Source organism: Centrocercus urophasianus, unplaced genomic scaffold, assembly GCF_019232065.1.
Source record: "Centrocercus urophasianus isolate 14NV4802_14NV808 unplaced genomic scaffold, USGS_Curo_1.0 seq_14, whole genome shotgun sequence".
NCBI classification, from domain to species: Eukaryota; Metazoa; Chordata; class Aves; order Galliformes; family Phasianidae; genus Centrocercus; species Centrocercus urophasianus.
Genome location: NW_024884586.1, coordinates 16,393,361 through 16,411,274, shown reverse-complemented (window position 1 = coordinate 16,411,274; position 17,914 = coordinate 16,393,361). Strand labels below are relative to the sequence as shown.

Genomic DNA, 17,914 nt, shown 5'->3' with positions numbered 1-17,914 from the left:
CTTTCTCTTTTTAATACTGTGGTGCCAGCCAGCCAAGGAATACATTACCTGGGGACTGGAGGAGTTACAGTTTTATTCTGTGGAGGGGCGGCTGCCCAGACAGCTGCCATGTGGGAAAACATGGTGGTTGGTATGGTTGTCTTTGCCTCCCGGAGGGCTGTACTGTGATTCTCTGTTGCTGTTAAGAAATAGCAGTGAATGCAGATTTAGAGAACGCACTTCCCTCCTTCCCCATCACTCAGTGGATTTTTCTCTTGTTCATCCCCTTCCTTGTAGATGGGAGCTGGAGGGGCCATCACAGGAATGAAGTTTAACCCTTTTAACCCTAGTCAGCTGTACACTTCATCAGTTGCCGGCAGTACCATCCTGCAGGATTTTAATGGCAATACTTCCCGGGTCTTCACCATCACCGAGAACTGGGAGTAAGAATTACAGCAATGTTTTGGGCTTCCAGGAGCACTATAAAAAAAAGAGAGAGAAAGGGAGATGCTTGACTCTATATATGGGAGCGGGATTTCTTCTCCATATTCATCTCCTTTGTCCTCTGAACTTCAGTGCTGTTCTCTGTAGTCCAGGAAGACTCACTCTCTTTATTTTTCTCTGAAATGGGGTGGTGGGTAGGAGAGAGCTTTTCTTCATTAAGGGGAGGGCTGTAGATGCTTGCTTGCTTACTACTTGTTACACAAGGGAGTGTGGGTTGTGCCAATGGGTTTCTTCAGCTGTAAGTTCTGTCACTCTGCCCTGGGGACCTTCTAACCTCTTGACCTGGTGCAGTGCTGCTCACTGCCAGATGATTTTTTGCTGAGCAATTTCTTGTGCCCCCAGTACTTCTCCACTAACACCACTGCCTTCAAGTGGTGTCATAAGGATTCTTCTGATTCATTCCACCTAACTTTCAATGCTTATATAAAATGCCAAAACTAAGAGTCAGTGGAATGAGGAGATGAATCTCCAGAGGCAATTCTATCTGCCCGTGCTTAGAATCACCCTCTCAGTCTATTTGTGGACCCACGAGGAAGCCTGAACTCTTCAATTAGTTAATTCTGCTCAGTGTTGAAAGCTAAGTGAGGAGAAATTGGGTTAGCCTGCTCTTTACATTTCTCCATCTGGCTATTTCTGGTAGCACCTTTTGTGGTTGGTTTCCAATCTGGCTGTTCCAGCTGCACTCTTGTCTTAAGACAGAAGGCGATCCTTAGTGGTGCTGAGATGCTAGCTAGGTGAACAAGGCGGGATAGACCTTGTTCTGGACCCACCCTGGGACAAGATCTTGTATCCCAATGGAATGCCTATCAGAGTTATGCCTAGATACACCATCCTTCTTCCACTACTGTGAGGGCAGACAGGCTCTGTAACTGGGCCTTTTTTTGTCTTCCCTGGCCTCTTAACAGCTAATATTTACAGTGCATCTTTGTTAAATGGCTGCTGTGTGAGCATCAGAGTGACACTTGAGTACCAGAGTTTGGGGACTCCCAGTCAGCATCCTTGTTTTCCGTCTTTGTTTCTGTAGGATTTCCACGTTTCCTCAGAGGAGAGAAAACAGCTGGGAGAAAACAGCTCTGGCATGAGGTTCTTGTGCCTTGTAGTTAGCAGTAGGATTTCTCTTGGCACTACTCTTGTTTTTCCTGGGGAGACCTTGAGTAAGACCAGATAAAGCAATGGAAGTAGCCTGTGGTGAACTGGTAAATGAAGACAGTGTAAGAGAGCTTAATGTAGGGTTGTCATAAGATTTTATGTGGTTTCTGCATGGAATAGTGTTGTATTTTTCTTGTAATCTCCTAAGCTGGTCTGAGTGAGGTGGTTCACTGCACATTTGTCCTGCACCCAGTGCAGAGGAAGCAGTGCTGCTAATGAGGTTTGCAGCCCAAAGCACTGGGGCTGAACCTACAGATACAGTATGTATGTGCTTAGGTGGAAACAGATCAGAAAGTTCTTGTGAGTGTCCCCTGCCAGAAAGCTGTGCATTGCACCTGGAGAATCCTGCAGCGTGTTCCAGAAAGATGGGTTGTATTAAGATTTTTTCCACTCTAACCTTGATACCGTTTGGCTTTGTATGTATTCCAGAAAGGGCCAGGAGATTCTCTTGGAGACATCAAGTTCAGTCCTTATGAGGCAGTGAAGCTTTATGTGGCATCGGGGGATGGCACCCTAAGTCTGCAGGATCTTGAGGGCAGAGCGGTGCAGGTGATCTCCCGTGTCCTGGACTGTGGCCATGAGAACCATAACGTTTGGTGAGGAAGGAGCAGAGTGAGGTTGAATCTCTGCTCTGTAATGCTGTGTTAATGCTGTGGCTCTGGTCATGTGAATGTACACTTCTTTGAAGGTTTTAGGAGATTCTTGATATGAACTGGTCTCGTGAGGGAGCTCACAGGTAGGCTCCTGGGCCCACTCCAGCACTACAGGGTGGGTGATAAGCCAGGCAGCCACAAGGCTTTTAGCTTTTGCGGTAGCTGAGCACGCTGATCCACCTTCTGGTGTTGCTTTCTGGTGACACCATCTCCCATCTTGTAGATACTGACAGTGCTTCACTGTGTAATGTACAGAGTAACTTTCTTCTCCTCTTTGTGATCAGTGTTTTGTGTTTTCTGTGTGCAACTCAGGCAGGATAGGAATTCCAAAAAAGCCTTCCTTCAGAATCTGAATTTCATCTTACTGGGTTTACCCTACTGTCCTGTGAAGAGTTCAGGCTCACCATGCTAATTTCTTCCATCTTGAATTCAAGAATAATTTAGCTCTGCAAGTGAAGCAAGTGAAGGAACACAGCTTTACTCTCGTTGGGCCTACCCCCTCCCCAGCAGAGGCTGTGGCTAAGAAGAATGTCTTTATCAGATAAGCCTCTATTCTTGTTTTTTTCTAGGAGCATAAAGTTCAGATAGTTTAGAAATGCAATTTTCTAGTCCAGAGCTCTTGTTTTTTTCTTTTCCGTTGCTTCCTGTTTTGTGGAAAACCTTTTTAAAAGCCATTTCTATATATTTGCCAGTGTCACTTGGGTGTGTCCATGTGAAGTTTCTGAATGACTTTTCAGCTTCTATTATATTCCACTGTCCCAACATGCCACACTCCCATCTATTGAGCACTTCATAGATGCCTTAGGAATTATTTCATATTCAGTCACCAGAAGCTAGCATTGCTGATAAGCCACCCCCTTTCCTGCTGTTCAGGGCCATACCATCAGATCAGAGAGAGGATGACAGATGCAATCTGTTGCATTCTCCTTTGTCAGAGACAGGGATAAGGTGTGAACTAGAGCTCTGCTGCCTTCACCTGCCTGTGGGAGGAAGCACTGATTTTGTCTCTTTCCCTCTAGTTGCTGGTACTGCAGTGTTGATGTTTCTGCAAGCTGCCGTACTGTGGTGACAGGTGATAATTTGGGCAATGTGGTCCTGCTCAGCACTTCTGGTGAAGAGGTTAGTATGGCTTCACTAAGTGGTTTTTTGGGGGGGAATCTTCATGGCTTGTGTTCTTTTTTCCAGGCCCCTGTAGTGTAGGAAAGTACAAGTGCCTTGCAGTTGAGAAGATGAGTCTGCCACTGTTTAGGTGGTGAGATTGTTTGTGCTTCTGCCAACTGGCACTGTAATAACAATTTTCAGACAGGAACTGTGTGATGTGCTGCCCCTTCCTTCAGGGTATTTGATGCTGGGCAGAGTAATTACAGGGCAACCTGTAATATGTACATAAATGCCCTCTGCCAGCAACCTTCATGCTTCCAAAAACAGTGCACTGGTGGAGGCCGTTTGGTGGATACTGCTGTGATAGATACCCTTCTGCAAGTACACCACAGCAATTCAGTGAATGTTGGGATAGAAATTGCACTACTGCTGTTAGGCAGGAGAGGGCAGGCACAGCCAGACTGGAGTTGTGCAGAAACCTATTAGAGAACAGACTTGGAGTTGGTCCTGCTTATAAGAACCTGCTGTACTGTCAGACTGGAATTACCATTTCTCCTGCCTACAGGGGTAACATCAAGGGTAAGAATTTACTGCCCAGTGTGCTGTGGCCAGAGGCAGTTGTATAAATTAGTGAGCAGAATTATAAATACTCTGTATGAGTTGTGCTCGTTCTAAGCTACTTGTTCCATTTTTTTTTCTTCTGAAAGAATGTGACAAAAGTCTTTTCTTCACTTGGGAGATACCCATTAGATAGATGATCTCCCAATAGAGATGATGGACCAACTTCACTCAGTTGATTAGAAATAATCTTTTGGTGTCCAGTATAAATGTTTCAATTGATAATTGAAATATTTTGCTTCCTTTATGTTTAATTTTCTCATATATTTCTAGAAGCCAATTACATCCTCTGTCGTCTTTCATTTTTATTAAAATAAAGAAAGCAATTTTTTTGTATCTTCACCAAAGCAGTTCTCTTCCTTCTTGTTGCTGTGTTGGCAGCTCATCTGTGTATCAGTTCCAGTTGTTTTAGTCTTTTTGTCAGTGGAAAACTGGTACTGCATGAAGTGTTCCAGATGAGGTCTTGCTTTGTACCGTGGTACTAATACTTTCCTCAGTGAACCAGGGATTGCATTTTTCTTTCCTGTAGCTGTAATAAATTGATGGATTAGTGATTCTTCCAGAACTGAATAGTTCCAAGGTCACTTTTCTCCATTCTTGCTCCCACAAGGTAAACTCCTAGTGTATTGTAGTCAGTTTTATTTTATTCTCTAAATGTCTGGCCTCTTTACTCTGCACTAGTAGATTTTTCTTCAATTTCTCTACTCTAGCTCATGATTTTTTTTTTCCTTTGTGATTTTCTATTTGCTGCAGATTTGGAGGCTGAAACTGCACAAGAAGAAAGTGACTCATGTGGAGTTTAACTCTCGATGTGAGTGGTTATTGGCCACAGCATCTGTGGATCAGACAGTTAAAATCTGGGACCTCAGAAACATTAAAGACAAAGCAAATTTTCTTCACGTACTTCCTCATGACAAACCTGTCAATGCAGGTGAGTTCCTGAGATAAGGATTTTGTTACATGTATGTCTGCTGAGTCTCCCATCCGTGTATTTTTATTGCTTTCTTTTTCATCTGAGTTTGTATCCAAATTATTTTGGATTCTGTCTTGCTTTTATTCCACAAAACCATGAGATGGTGTTCTTGTTTTGGAGCAAACCTCAATACAATCAGATTCAAATTGTTCAAGTTCCATGTAATTTTTAAATGCAAACATTGAATATTAACATATCTAAAAGTGCTTTGGGAGAAGGTTAATGTAACTATAAAAAAAGGCTAACCTGTTCTGTTTGTTTTTTTTTTTTTTTTCCCACCTTCTGAGTAAATTATTTTTAATTGCTGTTAGTGGTATTAGTGGTAGAAGCATACTTAAATGTTTTGTTCTGTTTATGACAGGCAGCTTACAGCTTAGTACTTCCTAAGGTATTGCCCTTCAGGTTTAGTAGACAGTGTGGTTTCATGGCAGCTTAAACAGATCTGAAGAGGGCTGCCTCGGAGGTTTCCCCCTACACTCAGCCATATGCTGCACTCTGTTCTTGTGCTGGCTTTTGTTTTCAGAGGCTGTGTGTGGCAAGACAGGGTAGAGATCGAACCTGAGAAAAGCAGATCTGAATATACTGGGACAGTCCCTTTGATAAAAGCAGGATGTGGGAGTTAGGGCACTGTTCCTTGACTGCAGTTCTACCAGTTTGTATCCATCTGTGCCATGTCTCTTTTGTCATCTTCCTATCTCATGTACTTGTGACTTTCTATCTGAGTGAACAGGTTCCTTTGTTTGCAGTGTTTGTTTACGTGACTCTAAAATGAGAATAGTGATTCTCCCTGTGTAACCCAGTGTGGTAGGTTTCAACTTACTGTAAGAGCTGTGAGTTTGCTTGAGATGGGTGAAGCCTTGTCTCTTGAGATGCACAGCCGCATTCATATCATAGTTTATGGTTTTCCAGACAAATATGACTTCTGTGTTTCATGTCAATCACAGCATTGTGATCTTTGGCTTACTGTCCCCCTCTCTAGCTTACTTCAGCCCAACAGATGGTGCCAAGCTGCTGAGCACAGACCAGCGCAATGAAATCAGGGTTTACTCATGTTCAGACTGGACCAAGCCTCAGCATCTGATCCCACACCCACATCGGCAATTCCAGCACCTCACACCTATTAAGGCAAGTTAAGTCGCTATTGTTTGAGAAGAGTATTGCTGCTGGTGCTAGCAGCAGGCTTTAAAATAAATGGTCTGGTTTCTGGTCAGGATATAACACTGGTGGGTGGATGTTCATACTTCTGCAACTTTTGCAGAGCACCTTCTGAGGACGCTCCTGTTGCTCAGGCCGTGGGTGGGATGCCCAGGCTGCTGCTCACACTGCTGGCTGTCTGCTGTGCATCAGCATCAGCTCTGCCCTGCTCTCTAACTCTCCATTGCTCTGTTCTATGACTAGGCAACATGGCATCCTCGCTATGATCTCATTGTAGTGGGTCGCTATCCGGACCCGAAGTTCCCAGGCTACACAGTGAATGAGCTGAGAACTGTTGATATATTTGATGGAAACACCGGGGAGATGGTTTGTCAGCTCTATGATCCGAATGCATCTGGTATAATCTCGGTGAGTTGGGCACTGCAGCTAAAAGTATTTCTGAGTATTGATATGCAGCCAAGAGAGAGGTTTCAGGGATTAGAACAACAGGAATGTCTGCTTTACTTGTGACAGACTCATGCTCTCATGGGGTTATGACTGCCGGCTAAAGCTGCTGACTCGAGCAGGGCTGTTCTGTGGTCATCTGTAGGTTTCCTGTGATGCTCTTTAGGGAACATTCTGCTTTCCAGATTGTTGCCATTATATAAACAGTGGTGCTTTTATGCCTCTGTTATATAACCAGTGATGCTCTTACAGACTCGTTTTTTTTGTCTATTTTCAGCTGAATAAATTTAACCCTATGGGAGACACACTAGCCTCTGGCATGGGTAAGTAAAAAGAATCCGGAACATTAAGCTCCTGGAAAAGGGCAGGCTTGTTTCTCAGAGACTTGTTGCGAGTATGGGTTTCCCAAATCCCATTCACTAGTAGTTCTGTACAGTTTCCTACACATGTAAAGGAAATCAAGAGCTTCTTAGTATTCTTCCACTTCGACGGTTACGAAACAGGATGTTTCCGGGAGAGTCAGAAGCCATCCCTGGGCCAGAAGCTGCTGCCATCTGCTGGCCATGAAATTGTTCCAGAAAACAGGACGGGGAGAAAAAAGGCTTTTTCCAACTAGGCTGTAGCACTTTCCCTTTATTTGACTCATTTTCCAGGCTTCGGAGCAGAGTATTTGTTTTTTTCCTAGGCTGTGTGAGATTATGGGAGCTGACTATAGGTTTGTGGTTTATAGTTGTGACAGATAAGACTAGAAATTACTTGATTACAGTTCTCAATTAGAGCAGAATTCTGTGGGCCACCTAGAGATTGTCTGCAATACAAATATTTGCATCATCTGGACTGTGTAAATGTCTTAGAACAGACAAAATATTTTGAATTTCTGGCATCAAAGTGACATGGCCTTTGGTGCTATATTTTTATAAAAAATTTCTGATATACAAAACACGATGTTTTTGTTTTTCCTCTCAGGCTTTAATATTCTGATCTGGAGCCGGGAGGAGATGGTGATGAAGAAGCAAGAACATCTTTTGAAAGCCATGACTGAGCAGGGGGTCGGGAGCCGGAGTTTGTCCAGACGTGGAGGGCAGAGACAGGCAAACCCTGGGACAAGCAAACTCAAAGCTAAGTTATTGTCTTGGGAAGTGGAAGAGATGGGAACAAAACCCAAAGATGCTAAATCACGGGGAAGGAAGTGAAAAGGGATCTATATAACTGATAGAGTATTTTGATCCTTTTTTGATCATAGAAAACAAATTCAGTGATGGCAGTGGGCAGAATAGGCACTGCAGGGCATTAGCCTTCTACTTTGTCCTTCCTCTCTAGATCTGATCTTGCTTCTGTGATTCTCTGCTTCTCCTTCTAGAGAGTTGCCAGTGGAGTTACCACTTAATTTCTGAGGCACTTCAGAGTTTCTAAGGAAAATTCAGAGATGTTTTCAGATCCTGCTGAAGTTACTGCTTCCAGCCTGCTTGTTATCATTAACAGTGTGATAACAGGATATTATCTCCTGTAGTCTGCTGTGGAGCAGCTCGTGATGAGGTCTCCAGACTGTTTTAGTCAAATTGAGCTGAGGAAACCTTTGTTAGCAAGATTCATGTCTTGAAAGGTAGAATGTTCACAAGGGTGAGGTGATGGATAGCTTGAGTGAGTTAAGGAAACACCAGCCTTTCCCATCTGCAAGCTTCTTGCAGCATGTGCTGTCAAAAACCTCAGGCTAAGTCTATTCTGCACCTGCAGCTATTTAACTAGACCATGAAGAACATTATGATGCCATACCTCTTTATCTGCCTTGTGGGATGCATAGGCAATATAGAGCTAAGAACCTACTGTTTCTTTGTCTTCAGAACTCTAGGCATTTTTTTGCTACCAGTTAAGTATTTTTTTTCACCCATGCCAGTGTGCCTCAGAATGTTGGGTGTGTTGTTAAGCAGAAACGAGGGATTTCTTTCAGATGCCCCTTTTCAGAGTCAGACCTCACAACTGCTGTTAAACTGAAAAAATCTGCTTTTTTCTGGTTTGTTTATAAAGCTGTCTGGGAGCCTTGCTCCAGAAGTTGATGAGCAGGCTTTAGACCTGCTGAGATTCCCTGTGTTCACTTAATAGTTTTACAGCTTTGATATAAATAAAAGTTTTGTACTAAACTGAAGTACTTCTCTGATATAAAATGGGCGCTCTGACTATTCTGCTGAACTGTTTTTATCTGGGAGGTTAGAAGGTATTAATCTTTCTGCTGGAGGACTATGAGAACTAGAACTGATTTTTCTGTCTGTCATAATGCCGTATCTGCAACAGACCTTTCCCAGTTGGACAGGCTGCGTTATAAGCTGTACATATGCATTGTTGCTACCAGCCAAACAACTTTGTTTCAATTCTCACTTTGCTCTAGTAAACAAGGAATTTACCTTGGAAGGGGATATACTAAGTTATCCCTGTTTTCTAACGGTGAGCTGGGTTTAACCCTGTGAAATCTTAAAGAGGAAGAATAAAGTTCAGTGTGAATTTGATTTTAATGACGAAAAGGAAATGTACTGAAACAATTACAGAAAGTCATTCACAGTCAGAATGTCATTATCATCATGGAAACCTTTTTTCTGCATGTGCAAAATTTGCTGTCTTTAAAAATAACAGGTCTGGTCCCTTAAATGCACTTTCTATTACCTCTTTTTTTTTTTTTTTTGTGCCTGTTCACACAGGCTTTTGCTTTATGACTGCCTCACTGTGCAGCAAACCTAGATTACATCTTCAGAGGACAAAAAGGTGAGGAAGATGCTGAGAACAGCAAGCTGCTACTGCTGATTCAGAGTTCCCATGCTGGCAGATGTCAATTATGGTGTGGGGAAAAGTCCCAAAGAAATGTCGTTAGCCTAAGCACTCGCTTCTGCCGCCACGAAGGAAAGGGAACTGCAGCAGAAAAGGAACTAAAACTGGGAAGTGAATGTGCAGCATCACCATGTGAAGAGCCTGTGCTGGTGCCTGCCACAGTCTCTCATCTTCTGCCAGAAGCTGTGAGGCAGGTGGTGAGCACTTGGCAGTTGCAGTGTGCAGAGAGGCCCACAGCTTCCATCCAGCTTGCCTGGAGAAATGATCACACTTCAGACAGAAAGCCAAAGCATGGCAGATGAAGGGATCCACAGTTACCTGCAAAGTCTGATCCTTATGATTTGATTTCATTTTTTTTCCTCTGAATGAGGTGGTCCAGTAGGGGATACAGGAAACAAAAACAACAACAAAAAACCAACCAAACAAAAAAAGAACAACAACAACAAAAAACAATACAGGAGTTGGCATTTATTCTAATCTTGAAGCTCTTTGCTCAAGATCATATGGATGTGGATCATATGTAACTTTGAACCAAATACCAAAAAAACTACTGCCAGGTTTGCAGTTCTGTCCTGATCCCAGGCCAGTTCTTTTCTCTTGAGCTGCAATGTGAGGAGGGGAAGAACTGACTAGCAACAACTACTTAGCAGCCTCAGGAACCACTTGTCACTATCTGCCATCATCTGCAGCAGCTTCCTCTGTGTGACCAGCTGCCGCCACTGCACACGGTGATCTGGGCCTTCTACTCCAAGCCCAGCTTTCCCACCAGCATCAGTCCAAAGGCTTGAGAGAAAAGCACACAAAGCAGGTTGTGTGGAAAGAGAAGCAATTTTTGATTGTCCTAGATGTGGCACCTTCTGGAGAAACAAGCGCCTCTGCTACAGTCATGATGAGTGGTTACATTTACAATCACTGAAAGGAGGAAAATTCTTCATGAGCTTCAACTGGCCATGGTGGGAATCCCAGACAAGTTGTATGAGGACTGGGGCACCACACAGTAGAGTGGCTTCTCAGAATTAAAATGTCCGCTTCCATTAGATTAGGTTAATCCTCTCTCTGGGCATCTCATTAGAAAGCATCCAAAAATCACAGTCCAGCTTCGTTCTGGGAAGCAACGGCCAAAGCAGAATACTCAGTAACTGAAGATGCCCAATCATCCTTAGGGGCAACACTGCTCCCTCCTATTGCCTGGGAAGGAGTTGAAGCAACTGTCAGGCCTGCTCTTCTCCCTCATTGGAAACGTGCCGGTAGCCAGGGGGCTGAGACTGAATGCGAAGGAGTACGGTCAAGAGGAGGATTATAAGGAGAAGGAGAATGGATCCACACACAGCCAGACCCACAAACAGTCCTGCAATGGAGAAAATAAGCAGTCAGTATAATACCAAGCTTTCCCTGTCTGCCACTATCTGGTCCAGCTTAGGCTCACCTGTGTCACGCATACTGCTTGCTACCTGACATTCTTGCTCCCAGTCCTGAGGAACAACAGGATCTGTGAGTTCCAAGAATCTTTGCAATGGACATATTTGCTGACAGCCAGGAATTGTCAGCGGGAAAGGTTCCTTTCCGCTCTCATTCCGGAAAAACATTTCCACAGAGAAATTACTGAAAAAAAACCCACAGAAAATAGGTGTTTTCTTTTTTTCCATCCAGCTGAAGTCATCCCTTCCCAAAAAGCTCTTAGTGTGCACACCGTTTCCTTTAGTCTGGTGGTTGTTTTCTTCCTAAGAGTTTGCCACTAGGACCAAGATTGCATCCCCCTAGGTTACACCTAGCCTATGTATCTAACCCTTGAGGTGAAATCACAGCAGACATCTTTACTGCAGCCCTCACCCATCATCCTCTTGGTACAGCTCAAATAAATGACATGAGGCGTATGGTGCTTGAATCTTGTTGTAGACATCTAGAGCCATCTGCAGTGCCACAAGTGTGGTGTCATGCTGAGAAAGAGGGAAAAAAACCAAATCAGTCACCCTCATGAATGTGGCAGGGCAGCTCAGACCATACCAGCAGCGGACAGGACAGTGCTGAAGGGAAGTCCCCATTGTATCTTCCACAGGGAAGAAGGGAAAGGAGCAGTACTGTTTGAAAAGTGATCTGTGATGGTACCAGAGAAGGAGAGGTAGTGAAACAAAGCCATATGTCCTGCATCATTCTGTTACGAATTATTTTTTACAGGGCAGTTTTGGGAGAGATGCCTGACTTTCCAGTCAGCAGGCTGCTGAGAAGTTAGGGGCATGACTTTAGCTACACTGTGTAACATCACATTTGAGTACCACCAACCCATCCACTAGTGAAGTCTAGCACTATCCCCCAAAGACTACCAGTCTCATCCACAAGTCTAAGCTAAAAGGAGCGAAGTGCCAGTTAGGAATTTTCCTCAACGGCCCTAGAGGAATGATGCCAGACGTGGCACATCCCACCCAGCCAAAGGCAAAGATACATCTCCTGCTCACTGCATAGGCTGTGGAGAAGCCAGAAAGGGTTAAAGCCATCAGCAAGCCCCAGTTCCCGGTGAGGAAGGGTAAGTGGACCAAAGCTAGTACCCAACCTCTGACTTACCGCTGAATAGACAAGTAGTTTCAGTTGCTGGTGGGCAGAGATGTTTGCTGCTTTGGTTAGGTTTTTCCTAATGTGATCCAGCAGGACCCCTGGCAAACACAAATAACTAGTAAGATTCAAAATCCAGACAAAGCAGCACAAAGCTCCTTCCTCTGTGCACTCACCGCCTTGCAAACGAGCTTTTTCTACCCGACGATGAATTCCGAACAGAAATTCAAAACCGAAGTCTTTTAGCTGCTTCATTTGAGTCATGACATCTGGTGTCACCCATGATGGCAAATCCATTTTGTGTGCTTGCTAGGAAGAGAAAGAGAGTACTCATGTGCAGGTAGCACGGACCACGGATTAATCAGAGCAGGAGTCAAGGTGTCTGGAGTCCTGCCCAAACTGTTGTTGTGTTCCTGCTTTACTTTAAGTATTACCCTCTTCTATTTATGCTTCTATAATCACTGTGAACACTGCATACAGAAAATAGAGGTAGTTTGTGTCCTTCCTTTTTAATGTTGCTTTAGAAACTAATCATGAGAAGCATAAAGATTACAGTTGAGGAGCTACTTTTCTGTAAATGCACAACTGGAGTGCAGGCTTTTATTCTTACAACAGTACAGTAATCTCAGGGCTTTTGCTTTACGTGTGTATGCAGATGGCACACAGTCAAAAACAAAAAGACAACCCGGAGAGCACAGGAACCCAAGTTTTCTGCTGTGTCTGCAGCACAATTCCCCAGGAGGTTTTGAGAGCCAATGAAGGATACTGGAGAATGTTAGCAAGCACTCTGCAACAGTACTGGGATGCACCTGGGATGAGGCCCAGCAATCAAACCTCAAATACATGTAACTGGGAATCTAGAAAAGAATTTGTTTTGTAGCTAACCATTTGCAAGAAATAATTAGTTATGCTGGCAGACAAACAGTTGTGGTTCCCTGGCATTACTCAATTATTTTCTATGCCACATCCCACTAAAATGCCAGAAGATGAGACTGAATATCCTTAAGGGCACATTCTGTCTAAGCAGTTCCCATTAGCAACTTACATATTTAGCTAGTTTTTCATTACTATACAGAAATAATAGCTGCTAAGTTCAGGCATTTCTTGGGCTTTTATTTTCATCCAGGTGTGAATCTCCTGGTTCCTGTGTGAAAAACAGTACTTCTCTTCAGGGCACTGTTTGTAAAAGTGAGAAAAAAGGAGGAAATTCAAAGTATCTAAAGAGATTACTCAGTATAAGGGTATAGTTTCGAGAGTGGATCTCCTCTTCTTTACAGTGTTCTCTTTCACTTTGGGACAGTGAGCTGTTGCCTGAGATCTTAGGGCTACAGTGGTTCAGTTGGGTTTCTTGACTCAATTTGCAAGCTCTTTAAGTCAGTCTTGAAAGTGAAAGTGAAGTTCTTGATCTCTCTGACCAGAGGGATTTTTGTTACTGACAGAAGTTGCTTCAGAGCGATAGGAGATTACGTTTGTGATACAAAGGGCAAATTTACACAGTGCAGTGCCACTCTGGATTGGAATATTCTCAGCTTGCAGCAACTCAAGCTGCTACTTTACAGAGCAAGTGCAACTGCATGCAGATTTATCCTTTACATCCCCAAAGGACATATACAGATATGTTAACGTACCACCGCCAGCAAACTAACTAGCCTTGTGTGTCCACAGTACGAGCATGGACACAGAATTAGCATCGACAGAATGTCAGAATATTTAAGTTTATGGATTCTTTCAACAATAGCTAGTCTGACACTAAAGATCTCTATAACATGCTTCCTTATGCTCTACAGTTGTACACAAATTGATGTATGCAATAATTATAAGTCTCCTGCATGCATGACCTTCACTTTGTCATTAGCTAACCTGATTTTTATTTTAAGCCTTCACAAGATGTGCTTTCAACAAAATACCGTGAGTTTTGGGCTTGCCCCACATGGTAGAGAACTAACGTGTCTCTAGTCTTTGTCATAGGATATCATAACAGATCTAAACCCAGATGTTGGTGAAACCCACTTAACCTAGCAGAGAGAAATAAACATTAACAGAACACAGAAAGAAGTGATTGACCCAAATTAACAGAGGCAGAGGTAGAATCAGGAATGGTCTCAACTTAAAGTCTCTAACTTAAATCATAAAGTGAACGTGTTTCCAGAAATCTCATTTCTACCTAACTCAGCCGTCTCTGGAGAGCTGAAGATTTCAGACTGCAGTCTTTTTCTAGTGACTTTCAAATGAATAATTTACTGCACCTGTGGCATGGTATTTAAGCTACAAAGCAAGAGGTAACAGAGCCCTGAGACCAAAGTCTCATGGCTGTAAGAGGATGACCAAACTTACTTCACAGAACAGTGTGTCATACACACTCCAAACAGACTCGAGAGACAGATCCCGGATTCCAGTCTCATTTGCCACCATCTGCAGGAATTGCTGTAGGTACGAGCAGAGAGAGACCTTCAATTTTTCAACCTCATACAGCATTACACACACAGAATGAGTCTTCCTACCCTTCTCTCTGATAATGTAGAGGTAACAGTATTTCAACTAAAATCCTAAGACCATTTTATTTCATGCAAACGACCACTCACCAAATTGTCTCTGGTCTTATTTATGTATTCTGCTGAGTTCCGTGTTTCATTCTGTAGCTGTTCATATCGTGGACAGGGGGTCAATGGAAATTTCAATAGCTGGAAAGAGACAAGAGCAGCAAGATCACCGAGAATACAGATGTACAGGATTTGTACGTACAGGACTTTTGACATACAAAATTGTACCAAAACTGACTGGTGGGATGCATCTATGAACAGCTTCAGGTATTGCCTTCTCACACATTCCAGTTTGTGTGTGGTCTGGTGAGTGGCTGTGGCTAATACTGGCTGTACAAACACAGACCTTCAGTTTTCATCTTGTTCAAAGAACAGAAGAATCTTTGCAAGACAGGTTCCCAGGAGAAGCTCAAGACAGTCTGAATTGAGACTGAAGGAAAAAGCTTATGGAGAAGTCAGCGTAACGTTACTCGAGTAGTCAGTACACATCCTTGGGACTAACTTACCATTTCTCCGGACTCCGGCACTGTGTGCACAGGGATTGGCTGCCAGGAAATGTTAGGGTTGAACATCTGTTGTTTCTCTGGGGGATACAGGCCGGCCAGATTGGCCTCCGCACTCATCAGCGTCCGATCATAATCCGTGCTGCGGATGAAGATCTGCCAGGATATGGACAATGCACCATTAGCATTGCTACTGTAAGTGATAGTGCTTAGACAAAGGACAACGTGTGTGCTGAAGAACATTGCCAAGTGCCCTGCAGCTGCTCACAGACAACAGAGTAACAGGAACCGAAGTGATTGAGCCTGCTGCTGTCAACCTGGATGGAATAATAAGGACGGGTACGAGAGATGATGTGTCGTGTAGCACTAGAGCACTCTGTTCTGGGAGAGCGGGACAGTAAGATGTGCTGTGTGGAGATTACAGATGGAAGGAAAGGAGTCTGAATATTCTAGTCAGAGAAGGGCAAGACAGAGGTGCAGATAATGATGGACACAGATAGGAAGTGCACTGTATTTACAAGGCAGAACTGGGGCAAACTGCAGTATTCAGTTCTCCATTTCAGGAGCAGGCTACTGCTCATGCAAAAACCTGGCTTCTCCACACCTCAGCTTTATCACCTGAGAAATGGAAACAAGAGTGGTCTAAGAGAGAAAGAGAAGTGAGGAAGATGAGATTTTATATGATGAATGTGTACTTTTGGGATTAATGGGTCAAGACTTACCATCCCAGAGCTCAGAGAGAAATCTGAGCCAGAAAAGAAAGAAAAATACAAAAGAGTTCAGAAGGTCAAAGTGGTAAAATCTCTGGTATTCTGATATCCATGTACTGAAAACGCTTTGGGGAAACTGAAGGGAAACCAGTGCTAAGACAGGATAAACACATAGAAAAGAACATACTAAAAACCAACACTGGACCTGAAATAAGACGAAAAGAATGCCATAAGAGTCAAATATAATGTCAAGAGTGGGGTTTTGTTTTAAATGCTAAATGAAAAGTGAGAAATGTAAAAAACAAACAAACAAACAAATAGGCTCATCATGTATATCTCCCATGTAAACTGTGTATCAAAACTGAAGTCATGGCAAAAAAAAGTCTTGACTGTTTCTACCTACATTTACTTTCTAACTGTGGCTTAAAAAAACCTGATCCTGTACTTAGACAGGATTGCCTCTGTCCTAAGTATGCTCTGAAGAAGCAGAAAGGAAATATTTTAAAATATAAGGACCTACTTCTCTAAGTGTCATTAAAAAAACCCCAAACAATTAAGCCCTGAGCATATTTGCTTTCTTCAGCACCTTTTGCCAAGGCTCCAGCCTGTCGCTGAGTCAGGTGACAGATGGTCACACGGTATCATCCAGAGGCAACACTTCTTATAAGAGAACTTGCTTAACTCAAGCCTGCTCAATTCAGGCTTGGTTAGCACAACAGTTTTTGTTTGCATGTGCTGTGGTTAGTTTTTCTTTCTCAAGCAAGAGGAGAACAGTTTCAGCTGGCAAAAGCTGTATAAGAATGGACTATATTTAGAAAGGAACTACTGAAGAAAGTTAATAGACCTTTGTTTGAATTGAGACTGGAAGTTTTGTTGGTAAGACAGAGGTCAAAGAGATGTAATCTGAACCACACCAAGCTGTGTACTTACTGGAGAGTCCACAATGGGTGGGAGTAACAACAGAAAATCTTATGGGGACTCTTCCTCTGCCTCCAAGTAAGCTCAGATAAAACAACTGAATCAATGCAAGGCCACCAGTAGGACAAGCTTTCCTTTCCATCCACATGATAGTGTACCTCTCAGCATGATGCTTGCTCATGTTCCCATTGACTCACACCCCTGTGGTCAACCACAATGGACGTTTGTGGGGAATTTCAGATGTGCCTCTGTGCACAGCACACAGCTGCACACGGACTCCAGAATATTTTTAATGAAGTTCACTGATGACCGTCAGTTTCTCAGGAACTGGAATGAAGCAGGACGACACCGCAGAGGAAGAGAGCAAAGTTAGCAGATGGGAGAACAAAACCTTTACACTAGAAGGGAACAGAGGGTCACTTTTGGTTGGGGACCGCTGTCTGTACGGGCCGTGAGACAGCGCCTGCAGCGTAGCACAGACAGCACGGCAAGCACAGGCGGGGTTCTTCTTTTTGACCGGGATCTGCTGTTGTGACAGAACAACCTCAAGTAAGAAACAACACCAGATTCGGCACGGCGTTTGTTGAGCATATGTTACGGCCGCCGGCACGCCGCTCCCCCGGCCCGCAGGTGCCGCTGCGCCGCGCTCGGTGGCGGAAGCGCAGAACGAGGCGGCGCCGCGTGCCGCTCCCACAGCCACGGCGCGGAACGAAGATCGACGAGCTTTTCCTCCATCTCGTCGTCATTTTAGTTGTGGTTTCGTTTTTTTCTCCTTTCTCCCATCCCCCCCCGCCCCTCGGGCACTCACCTCCTGCCGCCGGTACGAGGCGCTGAGGAAGTCGCGGTACCGCCGCCGCAAGGCCCGGCCCAGCTCCCACTGCTGCCGCATCCCCACCTGCAACAGCACCCACCGTTAACGCCGGCCTCGCCGCTCCCGGCCCGCTGCCCCGGCCCGCCTCCCGCACACACCTGCGTGAGCTGCCCGAAGCCCTGCGGCCAGGCGCCCTCCTGGAAAGGATCCCGCGGGTAGGCCTTGATGGGCGAGCGGTCTCCGTGCCGGTACACCTGCGGGCGGCACTGCGTCACCTCGGCCCGGCGGGGACCGACCCGGCCCGACCCGCTCCCACCGCCCCCCATCCTTCCCTCACCAGCGTCACGAAACGGAGGCTGCGGGGCCGGACGGGCGGCGGCTGCAGCCACGCCGCCAGGAGGAGCAGCACGGCGCCCGCCCGTTGCCCCACCGCCATCGCGCTCCCCGCGGAACCCGACCACCGACTGCACGCGCCGCACGGACGCAGTTCTC

General features: G+C 44.6%; 2 protein-coding genes across 11 annotated transcripts in view; one reads left to right on the top strand and one right to left on the bottom strand.

The window, feature by feature from the left end:
• Positions 1-11,267, top strand: part of DDB2 (damage specific DNA binding protein 2) — a 19,734-nt gene extending 8,467 nt beyond the window's left edge. For 9 of the 10 annotated variants that reach the window (XM_042813383.1, XM_042813385.1, XM_042813386.1 and 6 more), the window contains 7 exons: positions 2,062-2,228; positions 3,305-3,404; positions 4,758-4,935; positions 5,957-6,102; positions 6,376-6,540; positions 6,854-6,899; positions 7,543-11,267. In XM_042813383.1, coding sequence (XP_042669317.1) covers positions 2,062-2,228; positions 3,305-3,404; positions 4,758-4,935; positions 5,957-6,102; positions 6,376-6,540; positions 6,854-6,899; positions 7,543-7,769 — 1,029 coding nt within the window. In that variant the 3' untranslated portion in view covers positions 7,770-11,267. Of the gene's footprint in view, positions 1-276; positions 423-2,061; positions 2,229-3,304; positions 3,405-4,757; positions 4,936-5,956; positions 6,103-6,375; positions 6,541-6,853; positions 6,900-7,542 lie in introns of all 10 variants that reach the window. The other variant, XM_042813382.1, reaches the window with a different exon arrangement.
• On the bottom strand, positions 9,842-17,858 carry ACP2 (acid phosphatase 2, lysosomal). The gene is made up of 11 exons (XM_042813389.1): positions 17,760-17,858; positions 17,581-17,676; positions 17,420-17,506; positions 14,987-15,139; positions 14,523-14,621; positions 14,275-14,364; positions 12,117-12,249; positions 11,953-12,041; positions 11,224-11,330; positions 10,820-10,995; positions 9,842-10,741 (listed from the first exon to the last, which is right to left on the bottom strand). The coding sequence occupies exons 1-11, from the start codon at positions 17,856-17,858 to the stop codon at positions 10,605-10,607; spliced, it is 1,266 nt and encodes a 421-aa protein (XP_042669323.1). The 3' UTR covers positions 9,842-10,604.
• Between the last annotated feature and the right edge of the window lie 56 nt (positions 17,859-17,914).

Excerpts from the sequence above, each read along its gene's own strand:
- ACP2 (XM_042813389.1), bottom strand. The coding sequence starts at position 17,858 with ATGGCGGTGGGGCAACGGGCGGGCGCCGTGCTGCTCCTCCTGGCGGCG. Across the intron at positions 11,331-11,952 it reads AACTACTTGTCTATTCAGCG|CATGACACCACACTTGTGGC; the intron begins GTAAGTCAGAGG and ends CCTCTTTCTCAG. Across the intron at positions 10,996-11,223 it reads CTGTACCAAGAGGATGATGG|TAATTTCTCTGTGGAAATGT; the intron begins GTGAGGGCTGCA and ends GTTTTTTTTCAG.